Source organism: Octodon degus, unplaced genomic scaffold (assembly GCF_000260255.1).
Source record: "Octodon degus isolate 3935 unplaced genomic scaffold, OctDeg1.0 scaffold00169, whole genome shotgun sequence".
In the NCBI taxonomy this organism is placed as follows: domain Eukaryota; kingdom Metazoa; phylum Chordata; class Mammalia; order Rodentia; family Octodontidae; genus Octodon; species Octodon degus.
Window position 1 is genome coordinate 3,149,630 of NW_004524745.1, and position 25,768 is coordinate 3,175,397.

General features: G+C 37.7%; 1 protein-coding gene and 1 pseudogene across 12 annotated transcripts in view; one reads left to right on the forward strand and one right to left on the reverse strand.

Moving 5' to 3' along the window:
• Positions 1-25,768, reverse strand: part of Apc (APC, WNT signaling pathway regulator) — a 145,053-nt gene that overhangs the window by 16,920 nt on the left and 102,365 nt on the right. For 5 of the 12 annotated variants that reach the window (XM_023703335.1, XM_023703332.1, XM_023703333.1 and 2 more), the window contains 5 exons: positions 22,400-22,501; positions 8,733-8,831; positions 6,407-6,785; positions 3,938-4,033; positions 2,378-2,431 (listed from right to left, as the gene is read on the reverse strand). In XM_023703335.1, coding sequence (XP_023559103.1) covers positions 2,378-2,431; positions 3,938-4,033; positions 6,407-6,785; positions 8,733-8,831; positions 22,400-22,501 — 730 coding nt within the window. The remainder of the gene's footprint in view (positions 1-2,377; positions 2,432-3,937; positions 4,034-6,406; positions 6,786-8,732; positions 8,832-22,399; positions 22,502-25,768) is intronic. The other 7 variants (XM_023703336.1, XM_004643268.2, XM_004643266.2 and 4 more) reach the window with 4 other exon arrangements.
• On the forward strand, positions 10,485-11,021 carry LOC101578990 (annotated as a pseudogene).

Sequence of the window (25,768 nt, forward strand, 5' to 3'; positions counted from 1 at the left end):
TAATAGGGGAAATATAAAGCAACAAGGAGATAAAGCTACAAAAAATGGGTAGGTGCCAGACCATGTAAGAGTTTCTGTTCTCTATTAAGAATTTTAGGCAGATGGAAAAATTAGATGCACATTCTAAATAGAGTATGACAGCTGCAATGTGCAGAATGGATTATGACTGGAAACAGGGAGTGACAAAATACTGCAGAATAAATGAGACAACAGTGGCTTGGACTGGGGATGAAAAGAACAGCAGTTTGAGATAAAATTAAGAAACAGAATCATAGCATTCAGTTACTAGAGAAGGAGGGGAGTCAGGGATGATTTCAGAATACTTGAGTTTGAGCACCTGGCTTGGGTTGCCAAAAGAAATCCTGGAAGGGAGAGGTGGGGATAAAGGAATAAGAAATGCAGTTTGTGACAGATGAGCTAGAAGTGTCTGAAATACTATGCAAGGATGATATCCAGTAAGTAGTGTGATAATGTGCCTGCAACTTAGCAGAGAGAACTTGAGATGTAAACTGAAAAACACGAACTGAATACTAATCCTAGCATGGTAACTGAGTGGATGATACTAAGCAAGACAGAGAGCCTAAAACAAAGACAACCTCAAGGAATGCTACTGTTTTTTTATTTGAGTAAAGGAGGAACGAGGAAAACAACTGCAAATTTTAACCCAGAGATATTCACGTGGGAGTTACTATAGACCTGGAGACTGTGATTCTCAATACTGATGGGAGCCCCAAAATGTTGAGCATTATGAAGTAGTTATTAGTACTGAAATAAAACAAATTATGGTTTGTTTCTGCATAAAATTCTGCCTGGTATGACAGTAACTGGAATGCTTTCTTAAGGACAGTAAGATGCACCTTCGAGACAACATTTAATTGTCAAACAGTTGACTACTCTGGTGTGGAAATAGTAAACATTTTAGGGCTTGACTCTGAAAACAGATTAGAGAAAGGTATGACTATGTCAATATAACCATAAAAGACATGGCTGATGAAAAAAAGAATATTCAATAAATTTTGGAGTATCAGAAGGAACCTTTTAAGACTTCAGGTAAATATAAAGACTGCAGTGAATTCTGAGGCAAAGGATAAATGAATTTACTAAAATGTGAAGCAAATTAATGTTTGAATTAAAATACTGGTTTCTCTAAGGAAAAATTAGGAAGTTTCAATGTAATGTAAAGATGACAAGCATGTCTTTTACATTTTTGTGTCTGTTAGAAAAATGGTCTATATTAATCTAATTATTCAGTACAGTATCTTACAATCTTAATGGAAGATAGAAGATTATAATGGCCTCAGCTGGCACTAAACAGAATTGTCATACTTAATTTAAAAATGATAACAGACATGACATTTAATTTTACAATGTATAATTATTTTTTATTTGGTTTAGAATAAAATGCCCCCTTTAAAAATAAGTACTTGGGGCAAAACATCAATATTTGATAGAACAGTATTCAGTTTCTTTTCTCTCTCTCTCTCTCTTCGAGACAGAGTCTTGCTATGCAGTTCAGGATGGCTTCGAGCTCACTTTGTAGCCCTGGTTGATCTCAAACTCACAATGAATCTCCTGCCTCAGCCTCCCAAGTGTCAGAATTACAGATGTGTGCACCATGCCTGGCCACAGTTTCTGGATCAAAAAAATCACCCAGATTGCTCACTAAATATAATTTCTAAGTCCCACCTCTGAAGATTCTGATTGCGTCAGGCTCAGAGAGTCTATATGGTTTGACAAATGCCTCTAGTGATTACTATGACCTAGAAATTACATGATATACTTACAGTAATAAACTGTAAGTTCCTTGGAAGCAAGGAACAAATCTTAATCATTAGAAAATTCTAGTGCCTAACAGTTTCTGGGACAGGTTTTGGAATTAATCAGTATATATCACTAATCCTGTCATCTAAATCTCAAATAACACGGAAATTGTCTCAGCTGACTGGGGTTAAGAATGTTCCTTCATGGTCAGCGAGATAGCTCAGCAGACTAAGCAGCTGCTTAGACAAGCGCAGGGACCACAGGGACCGGGGTTTGATCTCCGGTACTGCATGCACTCTGAGCCTGCTGCTGAGTCCCAGTGAGGTGGGGCACGCCTGTAATCCCAGCGCTGGGGAGGCTGAAAACAGGAGGATCACTACGAGTCCAAGCTGTGCCATGAGACCCTGTACAAAATACATAAATTAAAAAAAAAATTCTATGCATCCAGTTGAGACTTACTCCTTACTCCCTTACTACCAGATACTATCTCCCCACTAATTCACAAACCTTAATCTTCCTTTTGTCCTAGGGCCACTTTGGAGGCTAGGAGAGGAAGGCAGCCCTGTGGCTCTGTTCCCAGGAAACACACCCCCAGAAGTCCCATCCTGCTCCTCACCTGAAAGCCCCTGCCCTAGCTCCTGTGATGAAATGCCCCGGGTAGCTTTCCTACCTGAAGAAGGAAGAGGAACAAATACTGAGTCTAGGTTTTATTTAGAATTCAGATGATTAATGTACCACCACTAGAAAAACCTTGTATTGTCTCAAAAGCAGATTAATTCTTACCACTAGCATTACATTTTTCCCCCCACAAACACTGAGATTATATTGAGGAGGGGAGAATCCATGTAAGATGAATGGAGATTCTACAGGATGCCAGGGGAGGACAGCTTTGGGTGGGCCTAAGGTAAGGAAAGCATGCTGGAGGGCAGACCTGAAATCTCAGAGTACAGAGACTCCCAAAGTGAGAACTGAAAAGAGAACACTCACTTTTGGCTGTGCAGGTTGTCTGTGTTTAACAGTCTCATGACTTTATCATTTTTAAGATAAATGAATGATGATGAGGGTGGAAGGGATGCAAAGTGGGGGCTGGAATGCAATGTGACATACACAGCACAAAAATCAAGGGCACAGCTACACTAAGATGGCAACTCTGTGCAGTTCTTGCTTGTGGCACAACTAGAGAAATCCGGTTCACATGAAGTGGCTCAGCATGATGCAATTTATAAATATCACATGTGCAAAATGAACCTAGAAATCAAAATAAACTGTTACATGAAAAATGATATGCATAAATTGCAAGTGAATTTTTCCAACTTAAATTAGTGCATGTTTTTCTACAGTAATCAGTTTCAAAGATACCATGCTGCTGCTTACAAGGAAAATCCAGTAAAATACTGGTATGCGTGAAGATGAATAGAACATTTAATAATAATTCCTCTTGATGATCAGCAAAAGTGACTGACAGATTTCAAGGATGATGAAGTAGCTCTGTATTTCAAAGTAATTTAAATTATCCTCTGATCAACTGTCACACAGGATCTACCTTAGCAAGAGGGACATGGAGTGGTTCAATTGTCAGGTATGATTTTGAAAATCCAACTTAGTTTATAAAAAAGCAGCAATTTTATGATTTAAGATCTTTTCTCCCATGGAAGCCAGGGTAGGATTTCTGCTACAAAAATGTGAACTTTCAAAAAATGTATGATATTTACATCTAGCAAAGAATTGAGGGCTGGGGAAATGGTTCAGTTGAATAAGTGCTTCCCTGGCAAGTGCAAGAGCCTGAGTTCAATCTCTGTTCCTGAAAAAAAAAAAAAAAAAAAAAAAATTGTTCTCTTAGCCCAATAAAAAGAAAGTGAAATCAAACTGGCTAGGATGGGGCAGAAAAAAACTGTTTACACAGAATAAGTCAAATAGACTTTCACAGTAGAATGATTTCTTAACTCTCCATCAACCTGAAGTTCCAGTAATTAGAAAATATGAGACTACTGTGGACTTGTATGAAAGACTGCAAGGAGGCTGGCTATAAGGCTACAAGGAGGAAACAGCTAGTAATGGAAGTTATTTGCTTTATATATCAACCTATCAATGATTAAACACCTCCACCCACTACACTGCCATCATTTAGAAGTCCACCAGTTTTTGGCTATGGCATCAACGAACATTTTTATCTTACCAAGTTCATTCATTGCATGTCTATGTTCTTCATCAAATGAAAGTTTCATCAGAACACATACAGCAGGACAGATCTGATGTTCAACAGGAGCTGGCACTAAAAAAATAAAATTGACATAAACCATGGTTTTTTTTTGGTAATTATTAACTTGGTAATATTGCAGAAACACAAACACGTCAGGAATAATATCCCAAGTTTCTTTCTTTCTTTTTTTTTTTTTTGTGGTACTGGGGATTGAACTCAGGACCCTGCGCTTGCCAGGGGCCCCAAGTTTCAATATCTATAGTCATTTTTGTCTTTACATTTTACCATAATTGTTTCAGCTCTTTTTGCTATTTTTATCAAGAAACAGATTTTTATAGGTACAAATAAGTCTCTGTGTAAGTCCTTTTCCAAACCCATTCCCATTCCTGCTTAGAAGTAGCCACTATTGAAGGGAATGTAAACCATGTTCTGTTACTTCAAAAGCAATGATGGCGGGCTGGTGAGATAGCTCAGTGGTCTAAAATGCCTGCTTAGGTAAGCTTAGGCAAGTGCAGGGACCTTGTTTCCATCCCCAGTACCACATGCCATGCCAGCCCTGCCCCCAGGGCAGGCTGAGCCAGCCAAAGAAAAAAAAAGAAAAGCAATGATGATTATTATACTTTACAACACATAGGGATCGATAATATAATCCTAATATACAGAAGCTTAGTGGATCAACAAGTATTTATTAAATGGATGAATAGTCCAATAGTCTGATCCACCACATGTGGAACAGAAAATGAGTACCACAGGGTCTGTCTTTCTTCTTTCTTTCTTTCTTTCTTTCTTTCTTTCTTTCTTTCTTTCTTTCTTTCTTTTTTTTTTTTTTGCAGTACCAGGGATTGAACTCAGGACCTTCCACTTTCCAGGCAGGCACTTATGCTGCTGATCTATCTCTTTGGTCCCTTAGTTTCATGAAGATATTTATTACTCATCTGTCCTTCACTGACCATGTCCAAGTTCCTTATAGGTTTATGTTATTAACTCACATATGTAAAATTTTTAAAATTATGCTGTCTATATAAAAGAATAAAAACATCTGGTATGAAACTGTTTAGCTTTGTTTATAATTTCAATTTAGGCAATTATCATTAACAGAAGTTAAAAGCACATGGCCTTGTGAAGATCTGACACCTAGTAGAGAAAGTTAACTATATAGATAGTAAAAAGTTGAGAGAAAAAGGTGTCCAAGAAAATGTATATACACATTTAATATTATGTGCAAACTTTTGAAAAAATGTTATTTGACAGTTTTTAAAAAGTATTTTTTAGAAGTAATAATCTGAGTCCTTTCCATCCAGAAAGGCAATGTTCTTTCCATCCAGAAAGGCCAATAAAGATCTCAATAAAGTATCTTGAGAGATACTTGTTCTCATCTCTAGAATAAACACATAAAGGATCATCTCTGTTCTTTTCTTTTTTTTGTGGTACTGGGGGTTGAACTCAGGACCTTGCACTTGCCAGGAAAGTGCTTGTTCTACTGAGCTATCTCCCAGGCCCTCTGCTTTTTTTTTCTTATTCCTGAAATTTAAATACATTTTATACTTTGTTTAGAAAAAATTGCTATAGTGTCATAAGCCGTATTTTGACCATTGCTCCTTTTCCTACTACCCTAATTATTGGTTTGATAAACAGCATCACCTCCTTATTCCCTTTGTATGTGATCTAACTGGGTGAGAGGAAGATCTCACCTTTACTTACTAATGTTTTGGTTCTTGGCTACAGGAATGAAGTTCTATGTCCCCAAAGGACCTGCTTGCTATATTCCCTGTTCCCAAGGGTGAGGGACTAATGGCCAAGGGTCCTTGTTCAGACCAAACAGCTGTCTTTTTTTTTTAACTACCAGTCACTAGGGACCATTGATTGGAGTAAAATGGTATAGTCGAGACATCCAGAAGTTTCTGAGCTGGAAGCTGGCACATACAATCTCTGTTCCTGGCTCTACCACTTACTAGCTTGTGGCCAAAGGTGAATCATTTAGTCTGAGTTTCAATATCTACATGATAACCCCTTTCTTTTCTACTTCACAAGGTTTTTGTGAGGATCAAATAACACATCGTGTGTTCACTGAATAGGTTGATATGCAAGTAGAAAAGATTATGGTTTGGTCACTCATAGCTCGAGGAACTTACACAAAATTACTTTTCTGAGCTTCATCTATGCAATAAGAGAGGAAGAACCTAATTGCTCAAGTCCTTTCTAGCTCAACTAATCTTTGACTTTATAAATTTCTTTTGACTTGCTATGTACACATTTTTCTATATTAAGTTTTTTAGGGAAACACAGACTAAGCTCTAAAATAATGTTGGTAGCATAGAAAGCTAATATGAATTTTTTTCTCCATTCATAAAGACATGTTACCTAATTTTTTTTTTTTTTTCCTACTCTAAAACTGCTACATTTACTTTGCGTCATGCACTGTAATGTGTATCACAGAGAACATACTTGGATTTTTGTCCTGGTCCATGCCTTGTTCATGGGCTTCCTGCCACTCCCAACAGGTTTCACAGTAAGCTCGTATCTGTTCCAAAAGATGAAGGACTCGGATTTCACGCCTGCCTCTCTTGTCATCAGGCTGTGAGTGAATGATGTTGTGGAGGGCTGCACTGGCCCTGGCCCGAGCCTCTTTACTGCCCCGAGAATTTCCCAACAATACAGAGTCTTTGTCATTGCCATGTAAAAGCTGGATGAGGAGAGGAAGACATCCAGACTGTCGCATGGATATACAGCTGTCCTGGGAGCTAGACATAGCTAGCAAAGTTCGTGACATATCATCCTTATCATGAGTACCAAGCATTGACAACAATGAATACACCATTTCCACCTGTGGGCCAAATGAGTTCAGAAAAAAAAATTATGACTTTAATATTCAAAAGCCAAAATTAATGAAGTGATGAATGGGATATTTATTGTAACTCATTCAAAGCAAAACAAAAGAAGGAAAATCCAGGATAAAGTAATGAGGACTGCATCAAAATCCAGATAATCATCAACAATTGTTTATGTAATAAATCATAGTAGTAGCATTATCAGACGAAAGAGAAAGTACTTTTCTTGCTTACACTGCTATTTGTCTACATTAGTTGGTGGTAATCTACTGAGTATAAACAGTGAAAATTAACTGATCCCTTACACACAAGGATGAGATCTCACACATGGCATTTATTTTATCTAAATTCTTTATATAATTTGAATATTTTTTTCTCTTTTAGCCTATAATATAATCAGTAAATAGAAAACATTTTTTGCAACAAATAATTTACTAAGTACTAATTCTTAGCAATCATGAATTCTCATTAGATAAGTGTAATACTGTTAAAATTATATGATTTCTCTTATGCATGTGAAAATATTTTGTTTTAAAAAGGAAAATGAGGGCCAGCCAAATAGCTCAGCAGATTAAATTGCCAGAGGCTGGGGATTTGATCCCCGGGCTTGCCATGCCAGCCCCACCCCTGGGGCATGCTGAGATGGCAATGGAGACTGGGCATGGTGGTGCACGCCTGTAATCCCAGCTCTTGGAGGCTGTAAACAGGAGAATCACTATGAGTCCAATCTAGTAGTGAGACCCAGAACACCCTGTAGACCCTTCCCTAAAATTAAAAAAAAAAAAAAAAAAGAAAATGCCTTGAGTACACAGGGAGTGACAATGCCAGGATGTGTAGTTCTTTTCTATTTTTAAAAGCATTTGGCAGGCATGAGTTACTCTCTGAATAAATTCTAAGGACCTACTTAGAAGGTTGGAAACAGAGAAACACCACCAGTTATCAGCTTCACTGAAAAGTTAGAAGCTATTGCATGAAAGTAGATGGCATCATATAAAGAATGTTTCTCTATAAAGCACTGGTTCTCATTCAGGGATGACATTCCTATGAATCTGGCCACATCTTGGAGGCATTTTTGGTTGTAATTGTGGGGTAACAGTAGCGTTGGGGGCATCTAGTGGGTAGTGTCCAGGAATGCTGCTCAACATCCACACTGCAACAGAGAATTATTTAGCCAATAGTTCTGAGGCTGAGAAATGCTGCTCTAATGTGCAAACACAATTTTAGATATGAAGTTTTAGAAAGACAGCATAAACTTGTGGTAAATTGCATTTTCATCAGACCTAGGCTCAAGTTTTGGCTTTACTGCTCATAAGCAAGCTATGTAATGCTAGTTTGCTGATTTGATTTCTTGGAATTTCAGTTTTCTGAGTTGCATTCAGAAATTTACGTAATATTTTTAAAGGTTTAATGAAATAATACATATTTTGGCAGTATTTGGCCTTTAAAACACATAGTAAAGCCTTAATACTATTATGTACAAATCACTTTAAAAAGAAATGGCATTCTAACTGCCAGTTTTCACACAAAGGCTGTGAAAGTTATTAGAAAGTTTCTTATAGTAAAAACTACATGTTGATGTTGGACAGATTTACAGTTAAATTTGAACTTAATTACATAAGAGCTGCCTGATTTCTTTTTTTTCTTCTCATTTCGAGGTACAACAATACTTCACAGGCATAAAGTCACAGGGACTACTCAGGATGTAAGCCAGTTTGGCTGGGGCTTAGGATACTTCCTGAAAAGTGGATGATGAGGCTGAAAAAGAACTAATAATGATCTAACTTGTCAGTATAATCCTACTTTCCCCCCTTATGTTTCTTTGTATAAAAAGATGTCATTCTTTGAAAGAGTGAATTAGAATTCTCTGCTAGAAAAAGTACACGAAAAACACCTTAGGAAAGAATTCATAATATTAACAACCAGGGTTTGTAATCTTCTGTTACCTTGGTTCCCAAGTGACTTGTCAGTCTTCGAGGAGCAGAGTGTGTGCTATTAGAACTCAAAATACTAGCTGTTTCGTGGTCCATTCGTGTAGCCGAACCCTAGAAATTAAGTAAATCATGAATAGCATAATTTAAATAATAATATAGGTAAGTTCATGTGAAGATGGTCCAAGTGAATAATCTTTAGGGTAAATAAATATATCATTAAAAATATGACCACTGGAACTGCTCAAAATAAAAATATATTTGATAATTGTCAAAACTCATTCAACTGTACATTTAATTTGGGTACATTTTATTGTACATTAAACTTTCCTTGATAAAGCTGAGTTTTAAAAATCTCAATGTGGGGCTGGGGAGATGGCTCACTGGAATAAGTGCTTTCCTGGCAAGTGCAAAGGCCTGAGTTCAATCCCTGGTTCCCCCAAAAAAAAAAAAAAAAAGGCAGCCTAAAAATCTCAACGAGAGGCTTTTAAAATCCACTGTCATAAAAGCATAAACATCCATGTATAGCTACATAAGGAAATCAAAAGTCAGATTAAGAACATTAATTAGTATATAGCCCAGTAGCTCTTCCCTGTGTCCACTCCCTTTGTGGGTATGGATTTTTTATTTTTGTACTGGGGATTGAATTTAGGACCTTGTGCTTGCCAGGCAGGCAAACACGTCGCTGAGCTAGCTCCCTAGCCCTGGGCCTGGATTCTTTATGTTGCTTCTCAATTTAAAATAGTTATTTAGCACTTCCCAGAGCAGAGAGAAGGGACAGCAAGAGAAGTTTCATTTTGTTTTTGTTTCTGCCCTTTAATTTCTTGGAAATGCCTAAACTACCCAGGGTATGGATCTTTGTACATACTCCAGCTGAGACTTTCTGTCCCTTTCATAACTCTCTTGCTAGTTTTCAATAGCTTTGTCCCACAGCTATTCTATCTTCCATGCCTGCAAACACTGAAATTGTAGATGAACCCAATCATCTATCTTTATTTTTATTTGTGTTTCAAAAAGCACCCTGGCACGTACTGCTAGACAATAACTGAGAAATCTGAGCACATGAGAAATTACTGCCATCCTTGCCAGTAAGGATACATTTATGGTCACTTGTATACTATATACATTTATGGTCACTTGTATACTGTGCTCTTGGGGTTGCACTATGTTTGCTTTCCTAACAGTTCTTTCTTTCCTCAAGGTAGCTATTTTAGACATGCCTTGTTTTGTAGAAAACTGAAGTTCTTTTCTTTCCCCTAGAAATGCAACTTTACCAATTTCTTGCTACCAGACCAATAAAATTACCTGCCCACATATCCATCATTGCCTTTAGCTGTTAATCACAGGGACCCCCTTTCCCTGTCTAAGGCCTACTTTCTACATGTGCTCTGGACTCTCCCCCTCCAACCCCACTTTTCTTTGTTCTTATAAATCTTCAACATTTTTCTGTACTGTCTCTTTCCCAGCAACAGTCAAGCATGCTCATCTCTTTTATTCTAAAAAGCCACAACAATCTCTAGACTCTCAAACTTATAGCCTCCATCAGCTAGTGGCTGTTTCTGTCAGGTAGTTCACACTTCTTTTAGAGTTAATTAAAATAGCTATCTTTGGCTTTACAATGGTCTGGGTATAGTGCAAAGCTTAGTGAACAGATGCTGAACACTGATGAATGAATTTTATATTACCTTCTAAGTGAAAAGGGGTGAAAACAGGAAAGGGAGCAAAGAGGTGGATAAGATAAAGAGCTGGTGCTTCCTGTTCTTCATCATGGTGCAGGATCAAGGTGAGAAGAAGAATTGCATGCGAGTACTTTGAATTCGCAAACTGTGCCTTAACATTTGTATTGGGGAGAGTGGAGACAGAGTGACCCGGGCAGCTGAGGTACTCAAGCAGCTCATGGGCCACACTCTTGTTTTCTAAAGCTAGATATACTTCCAGCTCCTTTGGCATCAGAAGAAACAAGAAGACTGCTGTCCATTGCACAGTCTGAGGGGTGAAGGCAGTAGAACAAAATCCTGGAGAAAGGCCTAAAGGTGTTGAAAGCATAAGTTAAGGAAAAACAACTTCTCTAATACTGGAAACTTTGATTTTAGAATCCAGGAACACATTGATCTGGGCATCAAACAAGACCCAAGCATTGGTAACTATGGCCTGCACTTTTATGTGGTGCTGGGTAGGTCAGGTTTCAGCATCTCAGACAAGAAGCACAGGACAGGCTACATTGGCGCCAAACACAGAATCAGCAAAGAGGAGGCCATGCACTGATTGCAGAAGTATGATGGGATCATCCTTCCTGGCAAATAAATTTCTGTTTCTATTCAAAAAGTCAATAAAATGTTTTAGTGGAAAAAAAAAAAAAAGAAAAAAGATAAAGGGCTGGAGGAAAGCCCATCAAGTACTAATTAGAATCTATATCTATCACCATGACAGGCACTCAAATGTGACTTCAGGATGCCTAGCATGACTATTCCTGCTCAGTACACAAAACTCGGGATATACAAACGCTCCTTGGCTCCTGTGAGTAGGCCATTAAATGAAGTGGTAGCCAAAAGCTAAATGAGAAACTATATACAGTATGTACATTACAATATTCAGAACAAGGAAATAATCAAAGGAAACTGCAATTTAAACAGGTAGGCTGTTAAATAAGGACTATTTTTATTAAACATCATATTCTCAAGAAGTTTAATGAAAATGATTGCTTTTTCTTAACACTTTCTGTTCAATATTCTTTAAAATGAAATACAGCAGCAACCTCAGCTGGGCTCAAGGAATGTTAATCCTTCACATGTCAGGAAAGTCAGGAATGAAAATTACTCGGAAAATCCAGGATATCTTATCGTATAGCAATGATCTAGAAAGTGCCCATCAATAATTTTGAGTGCAAAACAGATGCAATCCAGACATGATCTTTAGCAACTGAATAAAGCATCTATTTCTGCTTTTCCTCACAGGCCCTTTCCTGACATCTTAGCAGCTTCTATGATGTCCTCAAGGTCACAGGTGATACTGTCATATATATATATATATATATATATGTATCAGTTATTTAATTAGGTTCTTAGTAAGAAATTTAGAACATTAATTTATGAGGATAAATTCCATTTGTCAGAGCAAAAACAGATTGTAGGTAGCCCCGGAGCTAAGGAATAGCTTTGATTTTTGCTAAAATCTGTGAGTCTATTGCTTTCTAATCCACCTTGTGCTGCTCTGAAATCTGGTATCTCTCTTTCTCGGTGTCGAAGATCTTGCCCTCCTGCTGTCTGGGTTTCTGTAGCTGCTTCTTCTTGAAGTAAGCATCAGTGAGGTATTTGGGGATTTTCACTTTGCTGATACCAATTTTTGTAGAGGTGGCAATGACAAATTTCTGGTGTGTTCTTTGCAGAGGAACACAATTAAGGCTAAGAGGCCAGTCACAAGTGGCAAGCTACTGGCCAACTGCTTCAGGAAGACCACTCTCTTGCCTCTGTGAAGCCTGGTGAGGATGATCAAGATGGTGCCGGGAGTGATGCTGGTTCGAAGTTTCTTCATATGCTGACTGAAGGATTTCTTGCCGTGGCTCAAGAGCTTTCAGGACACATCTTCAGTAGGGAAGTACCTAGGCATTTTTCGAAGCTTAACCAGCCGGGTATCTCCATTCTTGTCCCCACTGACTGGTTTTGTGATCATAGCAAGAACTTTCTCCTTTTTCTTCTCAATCTTTGATTTAGCAGCTGTGTATTTTCTCTTTTACAAAGCCTTTCTGGAATACCTAGCAGATTGGGAGTATCTACCAATTCTTCTAAGCAGGACAGGAATTTGGCTGCAGTGGAGCTGCCCTTTCTTGGACTTTTTTTGCCTTCTTCACCTTACCCTTTTTACCAGTACCACTGGCAGAAGCCTTCTTGGCTTCAGGTTTCTTCTCTTTAGTGTCTGGCTCCTCAGTTTTTTACCAACCATCTTGCAAGATGGATACTTTTATATTTTGAGTGGGCAATTCTGGCTCACTGATGAATTCTGTAGGTCACTGTAACAGACCAGTAAAACTGAAATACTACCAAGCAGATATCATATGTCCATGGACCTGCTTGAGTCTGTAAGTCACTGGAAAGGCCAAATACCTTTGACAGTGACACTAGCAGTGATGGAGCCAATGCTCTGTCCACCTCTGCATTAAACAACTCAGAGGCCAGAAAAGCATCCGTTGTACGCAGTGAAGGAGCTTACTAGCCAAGAGTGTAAGACATAATGAGACATAAAACAATCACAGAGCCAAGGATAACAATAATTAATTCTTCAGTTGTTTCCTGTGGTTTCAGAAGTGTATATATAACCCTTGAGAAGATATGTGCACTCACATGCTATGAGAGATTTCTACACATCAAAAAGTTTTAAAGGTAACATCACTTCTAAAGAGTTTATATCTTAGAATTTAACTCCCAATCAATCAACTTTATAAAAGATAAAAGAATATGTTAAATTATGCCATAGGGGATTTCATCAGCCAAATCCAGTAAAACTGTGGTTCCTTAAAAAGAGATAAAAAAAAAAAAAAAAAAAAAAAAAAAAAGAAGAAGAAGAAAGAAAGGCCAGTGAGATGGTTAATGGACCAAGTGCCTGTCTTGGCAAGCACAAGGACCATGGTTTGATCCTGGTCTGTGCCAGCGGCATCCCCGGGCACCCTGAACCAGTTACCAAATGTGGGCATGGTGGTACATGCCTATACTACCAGCACTGGGAGGCTGAAAACAGGAGGATCGCTACTAGTTTGATCTGTTTAGTGAGACCCTGTACCAAATACAAAAATTAAAAAAGAGAGAAAGAGAGAGAGAGAGAGAGAGAGAGAGAGAGAGAGAGAGAGATAATCCATAGATTTGAAGAAATTTTAGAGACATATTGTTTTAGAGACATACTGATGGATTTAAGTTCATGAACCTTATCTGGGTCCTGAATCAAACTATGAAAAAGACATTAATGAAACAACTGAACATTTAAATACTGCCTGGATAGCTGATGCTATCAAGGAATTATTGTTACTCTGGGAGTGTAATAATGATACTACTTTTATTTTATTTTAGTGTTTTTGAGATAGGGTCTTGCTACACAGTTCAGGCTGGGCTTGAGCTCACTTTGTAGCCCAGACTGGTCTTGAACTTGCAACAATCCTTCTACATTAGCCTCCTGAGTGCTGGGATTACAGGCATGAGCCACCATGCCCAGCTCTACTTATGTATTTTGAGTGTTCTTCTTATCTTTTGGAAATACAAAGTGATGATGTCTAATGAAACAAGTAATCATGCTTTCGTCTTCAAAAATAAAACAGGAGGAAAAAAATAAGATAGGTTAAATTAAAGTGCTTTGGTACATGTGGATCTTTTTTATTACTGTCTGCCTTTTTATGTGATTTGGACTTTTCCATAATAAAAAAAAAACTTTTAAAAATTAGCAGTAACAGAAAGGGTTCTCCTAAAATCTTACCTTTTTCTCACTTTTGCTTAAATTTTATCATAATTTATTAGCTATTATCAGAGACCAGGGTGTTAAAAAGTTCAAATAGAAAAGCAAGAATCTATCACTAAATGTATTATCCACCTACACAGTTACAACCAAGCAGAGATCTGATTTGTATAATGTACTTCTAGCTTTTCCTTCCATTGAACTTCCTCAGGTGGTTAATCACAGGTCAAGAAATCCTATTTCTGGCAAGGACATCAGTCCTTCCTTCCAATTGCAAATTATTTATTGTCAGCTACTGTTTATAAGGACAATAGAACATGAACATGAACAAAACTGGACATAATTCTTACTAATCTGAAGTCTAATGGATACAGATTATTAAAGTCAAACAACTATAAATGTAAAACTCCTAATGTGGAGGAACATGCTATGATGGCCTGTAATGGTGAGATATGATCTATTCAAGCTTGTCTGAGAAACTGATACTTAAGATCAGAAACACATGAATTGGGGCTGGCTGAGTAAACCTAGAAGAGGTGCACAGGCTGCAAGAGGAAGTCAGTAAACATGATGTATTCAAAGAAGACCACTGTGGCCCACGCAGGGAGAGCAGGACGTGCTCTAGAGCTGACAAGACAGATAAAAATGAAGTCCACAGGTCATAATAAAGGATTATCATTATTCTAAAAACTGAAGGAACCCAAAAAAGAATTTTACAAAGGGTGGTTCACACTTTGTAAAAATAATTCTGCTTGAATATTTTCATCAATACACCCTACAAATAGACTTCTCTTCCACCCTATGAGTCATGATTCCACCTGAGTCTACAGGGTGGATTTCAAAGAAATAGCTGTAGCTCAGTTCCACAAGTGACGCCTAGCTACCAGTAACTGTCACGGTCATTATGCATGTCTACAACACACTAGAACTTTGTGTGATATCCTGTCCTCAAACTGTTACAAGTGCTGGTCATTTACTTGCCATTCCACTATTTATCTTGTGTTTTACTCTTAGTACTTCTTTGCTATCATGAAAACTTTTTCTGAGTTCAATTGTTTGGAAACATTTAATTTTCTTGCCTTTTTTTTCTCTTTTTTTTTGCGGAACCGGGGACTGAACTCAGGCACCTGCGCTTGCCAGGGAAGCCTATATTCCACTGAGCCATCTCCCCGGCCCCTAACATTTAATTTTCTGAATATTGCTTAATCTTAATTTTTGTTCTAAGACTTATACTGTATCTTTGACTTACAATTTATTTAAAAGACGTTGTATGATATCTTCTCCTAGTATTAGAAACTTTAAAAAGTATATTTCCATTTTCTGTTGACTTTAAAAAAAAAAACAGAGGTTTGTAAAAAAAAAAAAAAAATTCTGCTTGAGTAGAAAACCAGGTGAGGGGGACAGAATGAACTTCCCTGTGGTGGTAGAGAGAAATGCTCCGGGACAGGTGCTCTGGTGAAGCAATATGGCATTTCCCAAAAACTTGAGATTCTTATTTTCAATGAGTGTCAGTGGTAATTTTTTCTGCAGCAAATAATAGAATAACTGAATAAACTTCAAGATGCTGTCAAGTGTATAGACTGTATTTAGAGAGACTTAAGGAGATACAGTCTATGTTGCCCAGGCTAATTTTTTTTTTTTAAATCAGGACTTGAACCCTTGACTTCATGCTTGTCTGGCAGGCACTGTGCAACTGAACAAAATCCCTGACCCCACCTAGGCTAATCTTAACTCATGAGTTTAAGTGATCTTCCTGTCTCAGCCTCCTAAATAGCTGAGACTGGGGTTAAAGGAATCTTTAGCAATCACAGATCCATTGATATAAATCACTCATACACCTTAGGATTTGAGAGTAGCAATAGCATTATTTTATTTTTTTGGTCTCTTGGGGATAGGTCTCACTATGCAGTTCAGGCTAGCTTTGGGTCTACTCTGTAGCCCAGGCTCATCTTGAATTCTTGACAATTCTCTTGCCTCAGCCTCCTGAGTACTGGCAGAACTAGTGTCAAGCACACCGTTGATGTAGGGGATAAGTTGATGCCAAACAAGCAACTGAATCCACAGTACTATCACCCTCCTTGCCCTGTGGCAGGGGACAGAACCCACGGCCTGTGTGATGATTTACATTCCTTTCCCATTATTATTTTGAGATATGTTCTCCTTAAGTCATCCAGGCTAGGACTGAGCTTCCAATCCTCCTGTCTTGGCCTCTGAGAATACAGGGATTATTGGCATGAGCCACCATGACTGGCTCTCAATTTATTACTTCCAGTAGATCCTCTCCTCTACTGAAATTTTTGTAGTAGAATAAATAACGTGATCTTCTCTACCACGACTGAGCAGTGGGGCAACCTAAGTGATCAGCAAGGGAAACTGAGACAGTTTCCTTGTATTTTTCCAAAAGGCAAATGGTTTTACAATTGTCATAAACACTTCATTTATTTTATTTTAAAATTTATTTATCTATTTGATACAAGGTCTCACTATGCAATTCAGACTCATAGTGCTCCTCCTATCTCAGCCTCCCCAGCACTGGGATTACAGGCATGCACTACCACACCTGGTTTCCATCACCCCATTCCCAGACTTCTGGGGTCAGCATGGTTTGTGGTACCAGCCCCCACATTCATTTAAAAACAATTTAAATACACAAAAGTATAAACAAAAAATAACCACAAAACCCCTAACACTTTGCAATCTGACTTATGAATAGTTCTCCAGGAATGAAACTCATTTGTAAATAGGGAACTTATTACAGGCAAGCAGCCCATGCATGGCTAATTTCTCATTTTGAACGTTTGCATGGAGTACTATCTAGGTTCCATGAGGCCAGGGGGTGTCTGTCATTTTAATTCTCAGTTTCACAGTCTCATATAGAAGATGGCACTTCATAAATATTAATTTAAAGATAATTATTAATACATAGTTAACTTAGGAGAATAGCTGTTACTGTTTCCTAAACACTTGCTATATGCCAGGGACTATGTTAAAGGCATGTTTCGTTTTCACATATGTTCTATGAGGTAGGTATTATCATTTTATTTTACTAAAGATGAAACATTAAAGGTCAGAGAGTTTGTTACAAAGTCTAAGATAGTGAAGGAGTGAGATTTCCCAGGTTTGCTGACTCTGCTGTCACTTAACCATTTATCCACTGCTGAATGATGGATCATTTAATTATTTGATAATTAATATACATTTAGGTTATTTCTAATTTTTTGTCACTATAAATAATATTACAAAGAATCCCTTCAAACACAGCTGAGTACAAGACTTCATTTATTTATCTGATTTGGAGACAGGGTCTTGCTATGTAGTTCAGGCTGTCTTTGAATTCACTATGTAGGGGTCAGGGAGATGGCTCAGTAGAGTAAGTGCTTCCCTGGAAAGCCTAAGGGCCTGAGTTCAATCTTTGGTCCCGCAAAAAACCCAAAAAACAAAAAACCTGAATTCACTATGCAGCTCAGACTGGTCTCAAACTCATGGAGATCCTCCTGCCTCAGCTTCCTGAATTACAGTTGTATGTACCACATTTGGCTTGAGTATATGATTTCAATCCTGACTACCTCATCAGCATAAAATCTTATATGTTATGGTAAGCCTCAGAGAAGGCACATTATAAACTTCAGTGCCTTTTACAAAATTGCTCTCCAGAGAAGCTGTTCCATTTCACACAACTAAAAAAGGCAATCTGTAAGAATGTCTGCTTGTTACTATTATCAATTATTACTGTAATATTGTATCTTTAACTCCTTTGGGAACATACCAATGAAGGGACAGATTTGAGGGGCATAGGCAGGCAATACAGGGCCAGACCTGGGTGGCTAATGATGATAAAATTATCACATGCTTATTATGCACTCTGTTTGAGAGATCTATCCCTTGTAAAACTATCACTAATACTGAACTCACTGAATTTTTAAGAAATTAGGAAAATACCATTTACAATAGCATAAAAAAAAAAAAAAAACCTACTTAGGTATTTACCTAACAAGGAAGTAAAAGAACTCTACACGAAAGTCACATCAGACTTTCTTTGAACAACGAAATTGAGGAGATCAAAAAATGGAAAAATATCCCCAGTTTCTGGGTAGGCTGAGCCAACAGTCAAAATGGCTATACTTCTTAACCTGACATACAGATTTAATGCAGTCCCAATCAAGATACCATTGTCATTTCCCACAAAGGTAGAGAAAACATTCCTAAAAGTTATACGGAATTGTGAGAGTCAGAATAGGAAAAGCAATCCCGGTTAGGTGGCATCGTAATTCCAGACTTGAAGTTATACTATAAAGCTACAGTGAATAAAACAGCATGATGCCAGCACAAAAACAGGCATGTAAATCAATGGAACAGACCAGAACAAACAGAAACAATCCTAGGCACATACAACCATTCGATCCTGGATCAAGGAGCCAAAAGCATACACTGGAGAGCAAAGGTAGCCTCTTTAATGTAGAGTTGGGAAAATTGGATATCCACATGTAGCAGAAGCTTGAGTCTAGATACATATATCTGATCATGTACTAAACCAAAATAATAATGTATCAAAGGTCTAAATGCTAAAATAGAAAGACAATCTACTGGATGATTAAAATAGTATAATTCTTGAAGACACAAGCATAGACAAGAAATTCCTTAAGAGAACCACAATGGCATAAGAAATACTGTCAACACATGGGAGCATATCAAATTACAAAGCTCCTGTACAATAAAATAAGCAATCAATAGAGTGAAGACACACTCTACAGAATGGGAAAAAATTTACTAGCTATGCCATGGACAGAGGACTAACATAAAAAATACATGAAGAGAAGGCCGGTGAGATAGCTCAGCAGACAAAGCACTAGCTTAGGCAAGCTTAGGTAAGTGCAGGGACCATGGTTCTGGCATCAAATGCCAGGCCAGCCCCACCCCCTGGGCAGTCTGAGCCAGCCAGAGTAGTGGTATATGCCTGTAATCCCAGTGCCGGAGACGCTGAAAGCAGGAGGATCACTACAAGTCTGAGCTGTTGCATAGTGAGACCCTGTAACAACCAAATACATTAAAATTAAACAAAACAAAACACAAAGAACTAAAAAAAATTAGACACTCAAAATAAAAGATCTCAAGGTGAGCCTGAACTACATGAGACCCTGTCTCAACCAAATGAAACCACCAAAACAGAAGGCCCAATCAGTCAAAAAATGGACAATAGAAATGAACAGACATTTCTCAGGAGAAGAAGCACAAATAGCTGATAAACACATTAAAAAAGTACTCATCATCGCTGGTCATCAGAGAAATGCAATTAATACAACAAAGAGGCTGGACATGGTGGCACAATTCTCGAATCCTAGCACCTAAGAAGCTGAGACAGGAGGATTGTTGTGAGTTCATGGCCAGGACGGACTACACAGTGAGACCCTTTCTCAAATACCAAAATAAAATAAAAACAGGCCTACACTGAGATCCCATCTTATGCAAGAAAGGATAGCTATCAAAACAAAAACAAAAAACCAAAAACAAAAAACCCCAACGCAATAACAAATGCTGGTTAGGATGTGGGGGGTAAAAGTAAGATGGTAATGTAAACTGGTATAGCCACTATAGAAATCAGTATGCTTCACCCCCGGGGTGTGCTGAGATGGCAATTGAGACTGGGTGTGGTAGTGTACCTATAATCCCAGCACTTGGAAGGCTGAAAACAGGGTCACTACAAGTCTGATCTGTGTAGTGAGACCCTGTAGACCCTGTACTAAAATACATTAAGAAAAAAAAAAAAAAAAGAAAAAAAGAAAAAAGAAAAACAAATCAGTATGGTGATTCCTCAAAAAACGAAAACTAGAAATTTCATTTGACCCAACCATCCTCCTTATAGGTATCTTCCTAAAGAGCTAAAATCATTATATTACAGGATACATAGATCTTCTAAACACAACGTATATGTTCATCAACAAATGAATGGGTAAGGAAACTGGTATTTATACATAATGGAGTACTATGCTACTATAAAAAAAAAAGATAAGCTTGGGCATTTGTAGGTAAATAAATGAAACCTGAGAATACAATGTTAAGTGAAATGTCAGACATACAAGTTCAAATGTTGCATGGTTTTTCTTATATGAGAAACACCGCATATAAAAAATATATAATATAAAATATATTTAATGTAATTATAATATATATGCTACAAGTATTTTATATATTATATGAATACATAAAATTATATTTATATAATATGATCAGCATAAATATATATAGAGACAGAGAAAGATAGAGACCCCTGACTTATGAATGTTTGAGATGGGAACTTTCATATAAGATTCACAAGTATACTGTCTTAAGACTTACTTGGAGAAAAAGGAGGGCTGCAAGGAAAGCCAACATTTTGGCCCTAGCCTTCTAAGGTCAATTAAGACTCAGGACATATGAGAATTTGTACTGTAACGTCATGTAACTTGGCAGTGTCTCAAATTTTCTGATCAAGGAGATTATGGGGCCAAAGAGGAAAGTGATCGATGATGTAGTGTGTGCCTAAGGAGAGTCACATGGAGAGAAAACATTCTCTCAGGCTTTCACAGAGAGCACATCGGCCAAGCAATGGCGATGAATCTTCCACATGGCTGACATGGACAAAGGTTCTACAATCTGAGGTACAGGATCTCAGGATAAATCCTGAGGGGATTTTATTGACCTTCTCAGACCAAAAGCTACAACTCTTGTTGCATACGTCCTGCTTTACCTTGATCTTAACCATCCAGCAGAAAAGTATAAAAACAAAGTATAAGAAGTAAAGCCATGCTGTTATGTTGAGCTGTAGGGGGACTCAGGTCAACAATTTCTGACATTGCCAGTGAAACGGAAGATCCAATACTATTATGGACTACTGGACTCTTTTAGAATATTCTGCTGAGTTTACACACCTATAATATTCAAATAACGGAACATAACAAAAAAAGGGGATACAGACGAATGCCCATTTTGTATCTGTGTATTTAAAGTGGTTAGGATATATAGTTATGTTCTCTTAACGAATAGAGGGATTTGTTCTAATGGTGTTTGTAAATAGGATATGATGTCCGCATCTTGTACAGCAATTAACCACCAGGAAGAATGTATGCAATGTGTAATTATTGAAACTGTCCTACCAATTTGATTTGAAACTGTCTCATTGCTATTTGCTTATCAATAAAATTATGGAAAAAAAAAAAGACTTACTTGGTTGGATTATGAATGGATCTGACATAATGAACATTTTTCCTAGAATGGAACTTGTTCTTAAGTTGGGAACTTACTATACACACAAAGAGCAAGATACAAGAGAGATAAATAGGGAGAAGTTTAAATATTTTTCTAAATTACAAATGCCATTTTTTCAAAAATATTTGAATATATATGCTGTATACTAAGTTCAAGGTTAGCCAGAACTGTAGTGAGTCTCCAAAAAAAGTGCTATTTGGCTTTCTTTATACTACTAGTTTACATTAAGTTTATAAAAAAGAAGGTTTTGTGTTATTATCTGTTTCTGTTTTTAAGAATCTTTTTGGATTAGGTTTTGTATTCTGAATAACTACTTTGAAGATAATGACGCACATTGTAGTAATTATTGTTAGCCTCTTAGTACTTGATTATGAAATTTTATTTTGATAAAATAAAATTTATATTTATTTATTTAGTATAGGGTCTACAGTTAAATGTGTTTAGATAATATCTTTTTTGGGGGGCGGGTACTTGGGATCAAACCCAGAACCCTGCACTTGCTGGGCAGGCACTTATGACACTGAGCTATCTTTTTGGCCTTAGATTGTATCTTTCTATGACCATCAGAATTATTTTTTTCAATAAGACTTAAATTTCTAGATATATGTAATCTTGAACTACAACAGAAAAGAAGAATTATAACAAAGTCTTTATGGAAATTTTTAAAAATCCATAAAAATGTACAGAATAGCGTAGAGAAAGAGCATAACTATCCAATCAATGCTAGGAATAACTAGGTCAAATCACATACTTAACCAAACTTTTTAAATTAATAATTACTATATTAACACAGATATATAATCTAGAGCTCTAAAAATAAATTCACAAAATTTGAGAGCATTACAGTTAGCATGTAGCAAGGGGGAAAAAGGTATTTTTGTATTGAATGCATCCTAAGGAAAGACTTAAGATTTATAGATCATTTTGAGAACCACTGTCCTCCATACTCCTTTTCACATGCTTAAAGCATTAATTGAAAAATGTAATAGAAGACTTTAATTTACCTGACTACCAGAAGTTGCTATGTTGACCTCTGCCACTCCTTGACCTTCATTCTGCCGCTCTGCCTCATGTAAGCCAGCTTCATGCTTGTTCTGAGATGACCTCTGCTAATACAGAGTTAACATCATCACATACAAAAATGGTGTTCGCTTTCTAGCCCACAGCTTCTTTTCTGTTTCAAAGCTTTGAATGCATCAATTATCGAGGCTAACAAAGGCATGGAACTGTATGTTACACTTCTCAACCTCCAGCATGTCTAGCAGTTGACTCTCAGTAAGAGGAGAGTGAAGTGTGTCCCTTGAGCATTACAGCTGCACAAGACAAAGGATTTTCTGAGACTCACAGAAACACCATCCTCCACCAGCTGTACTCATCTCACTAGCAGAGATAAAACCCAATGAGACCAAGTAACTGTCTTTTCTGCAAAAGCATACAATTCTGGCATTTAATGGAGCTGCAAATACAACAATTAAATGATCACTAAAGCTTACAAATACCTTCTGGGTAGGCATATTTATAAATAGACTATATACATGTTTCCTGTTAGAAAAGTAACGTGAAACCAAAAAGCTCTTAGATTCTAATAATGAACAAAACTGAAAACTTTTCTAATGCAACCACCATCTGTTACATGAAGTGAAAGATTTTATTTATTAAAAGCAGTCATTTAAAAATATTATATGTAGCACAAAGCAGTCTGTAGAAACATCACTGCATAGCCAAAAATTATTTTCTATCATCTTTTTCAGAAGCCCTTATGTGCTAACTCTTGAAAATTTTACCCTTGAAAATTTGACAAAATAGCTTCCATTCAAATTTCTTTAAACATTAAGTTTTCCTGGACCATTTAAAAATATGACTTAAAAAAATGAATTTATGTGCAACATTTCTATCAATGTTGTAGTTACACATAAACAAAAGTGAGGTCAAAAGCAGAAGAAAAACAGTATCATCTATAACTCATACCGTAAATGCCAATAAAATCAACAAGAGTGGAAACAGGAAGTCAACAGAGACAAAATATATATTGAAGACCACTAAGACTATAAAGATGTGATACTAACACAAAAGTAGATGTCAAAATATTGAAAGAAAAAATATTTACTGGCTATCTGCCTTGGTCAGTTACTTGTAGGTGTTGGGGGAAACAGTGCTAGGAAAATTACACATTGTTCTATGTTTTTTTGAAAGGTAGGCTCCTGGGTCACGGAGATAGCTCAGTGGTCTATGCACCCGTCTAGGCAAGTGCAAGGATCTGGGTTTGATCCCCAGTACCACATGCTGTGCCAGCCCCGGCCGGCCTGGGTGTGCCAAGCAGGCCACCAAGACTAGGCATGGTGGTGAACACCTGTAATCCCAGCCCTGGGGAGGCTGAAAACAGGAGGATCACTACAAGTCTGAGTGAGTAGTTAAACCTGGTACCAAATATATAAAATTTAAAAAAATAAACAATAGGGTACATATTTTATAAGACTATTTATAATAAGTCACCCAAAGAATTATATACAAAGAGTTCAGGAAATCTGTCCATACACTAAAGACCAAAGAATCCAGCTGAGGGCCTGGATTCCACAATCATGTCCTATGCAGGTCTGCTTCATGGATCTGTGCTGGGAAGGCCCAAAGGTTAGAGGTTGAATCTAGAAAGTCTGTGCTAGCAGGATGAAGGACCAGTGCTAGTAGGCTGAGAGATCTGCACTGGAGCCAGGAAGCAACAGTCAAGGTAAGGACCAGAGCTCCCCCGAAAGGTACCACAGTAATCCTCAGTGACAGTGAGGTCCTGAGCTCTTCTGAGGATGAGAACAGCCGAGCTCCTCAGGAAAGCCAACATAGTAAGCTTCTCCAAGAGACTGAGCAGTGCATCATCTTCCTCTCCAGAGGAAGAAGTGCCAGGAAGTAATGCTTAAAGTGAGGACCAGAGTCCTCTAAAATGAACTGCGGTTGTCCTGAGACACAGTGAGGTACTGAGCTCATCCAATGAAAACAACCAAGTTCACCAAGAAAACCAGCATGACAAGGTCCCCCAGTATAATAGCCCAAGAGAACCTGCAGCTTCCAACAGCTCCTCAACAGCTTCTATCAGCTCCCAACAGCCTCTCAATAGCTTCTCTAGTTCTGCCTCTTATGCAGCTGGCAAAAATCCTCAGGTGGGCCTCCCATACCCAGCACCATGGTTCAGTTCAGTTGGGATTTACAAGCTGACCATCAGTTGACAATTCACCACAATAAGGTACTGTAAAAACAGGTAACAGGGGTATGACGTGGGGTAGTTTTGGGAAAAGAGCTGTCAGGATATGCCATTTAAATGGAGAACTGAAGAATTACTAGTTAAACAGAAAAAGATAGAGGGACAGAGAAAGAACAGTCTATGTGAACAGGGCCTGAGATGGGAGAAAGTGTGGCCTGTTACAGTACATGAAAGAATTATGAGCCACAGTTGGTGGTACACACCTGTCATCTCAGTACTATGGGAAGCTGAGGCAGGAGGACTGAAAGTTCAAGTCCAGTTCAGGCAGCTTCAAGGGACTGTCTCAAAAGTTAAAAATGAGCTGGGATGTAGCTCAGTGCAAAATCCTGTGCTGGAGAGGCGGGGGACTATGAAGTCACTGGAGCACCAAGTGGGGAAAGTAGGATGGTAAAAAACAAACACACAAAGATCATTTAATGATTTTGTTGAATCTGAGCATGGCCAGAAGGTTTTTTTTTTAAGTTAAAATGAGACCACATCATTACTGCCCCATATAATTAATACTAATATATTAATACTATACAAATTGACATGTCAAATTTTAAATGATATAAAGCTGGCAGGAAACATAGAAAAAAGTAGTTAGGAGGCTACTGTATTAACCTATATATACAGAGATGATGGTACTTTGGAAAAAATAAGCATGAATACAGGTACAAGAACTAGAGTCCAGTAGTCTCGGAGGCTGAAGCAAGAGGATCAAAAGTCTGATCTCAGTCTGGACAATTCAGCAAGTCCTTGTCTCAAAACAAAAAATATAAAAGGGTGAAGGATGCATCTCAGTGAGAAGGGCCTGGCTTCAATTTCTAGGAGCACAAAAAATTAAGGAGTTACAGAGGTAAATAGTTTGGCACCACACTGGCTATGAGGACTGAAACGAAATCTGGCTTAAAGTTTGTTCACAAAATACAACAGTGAAGGAGGTATGCATAAAGACAGATAGACTGAAGGATAAAAGTTTTGGGAGAAAGGCAGTTGATAAAGAGGGATTAAGAGTATACTTGTTAATTAACTATAATTGGGATATGTTGTATTTAAAGTGGCTCTAATAATTTCTGACATTGCCAGTTAAACAGAAGACCCAATGCTATTATGGGCTACTGGACTCTTTTAGAATATTTTG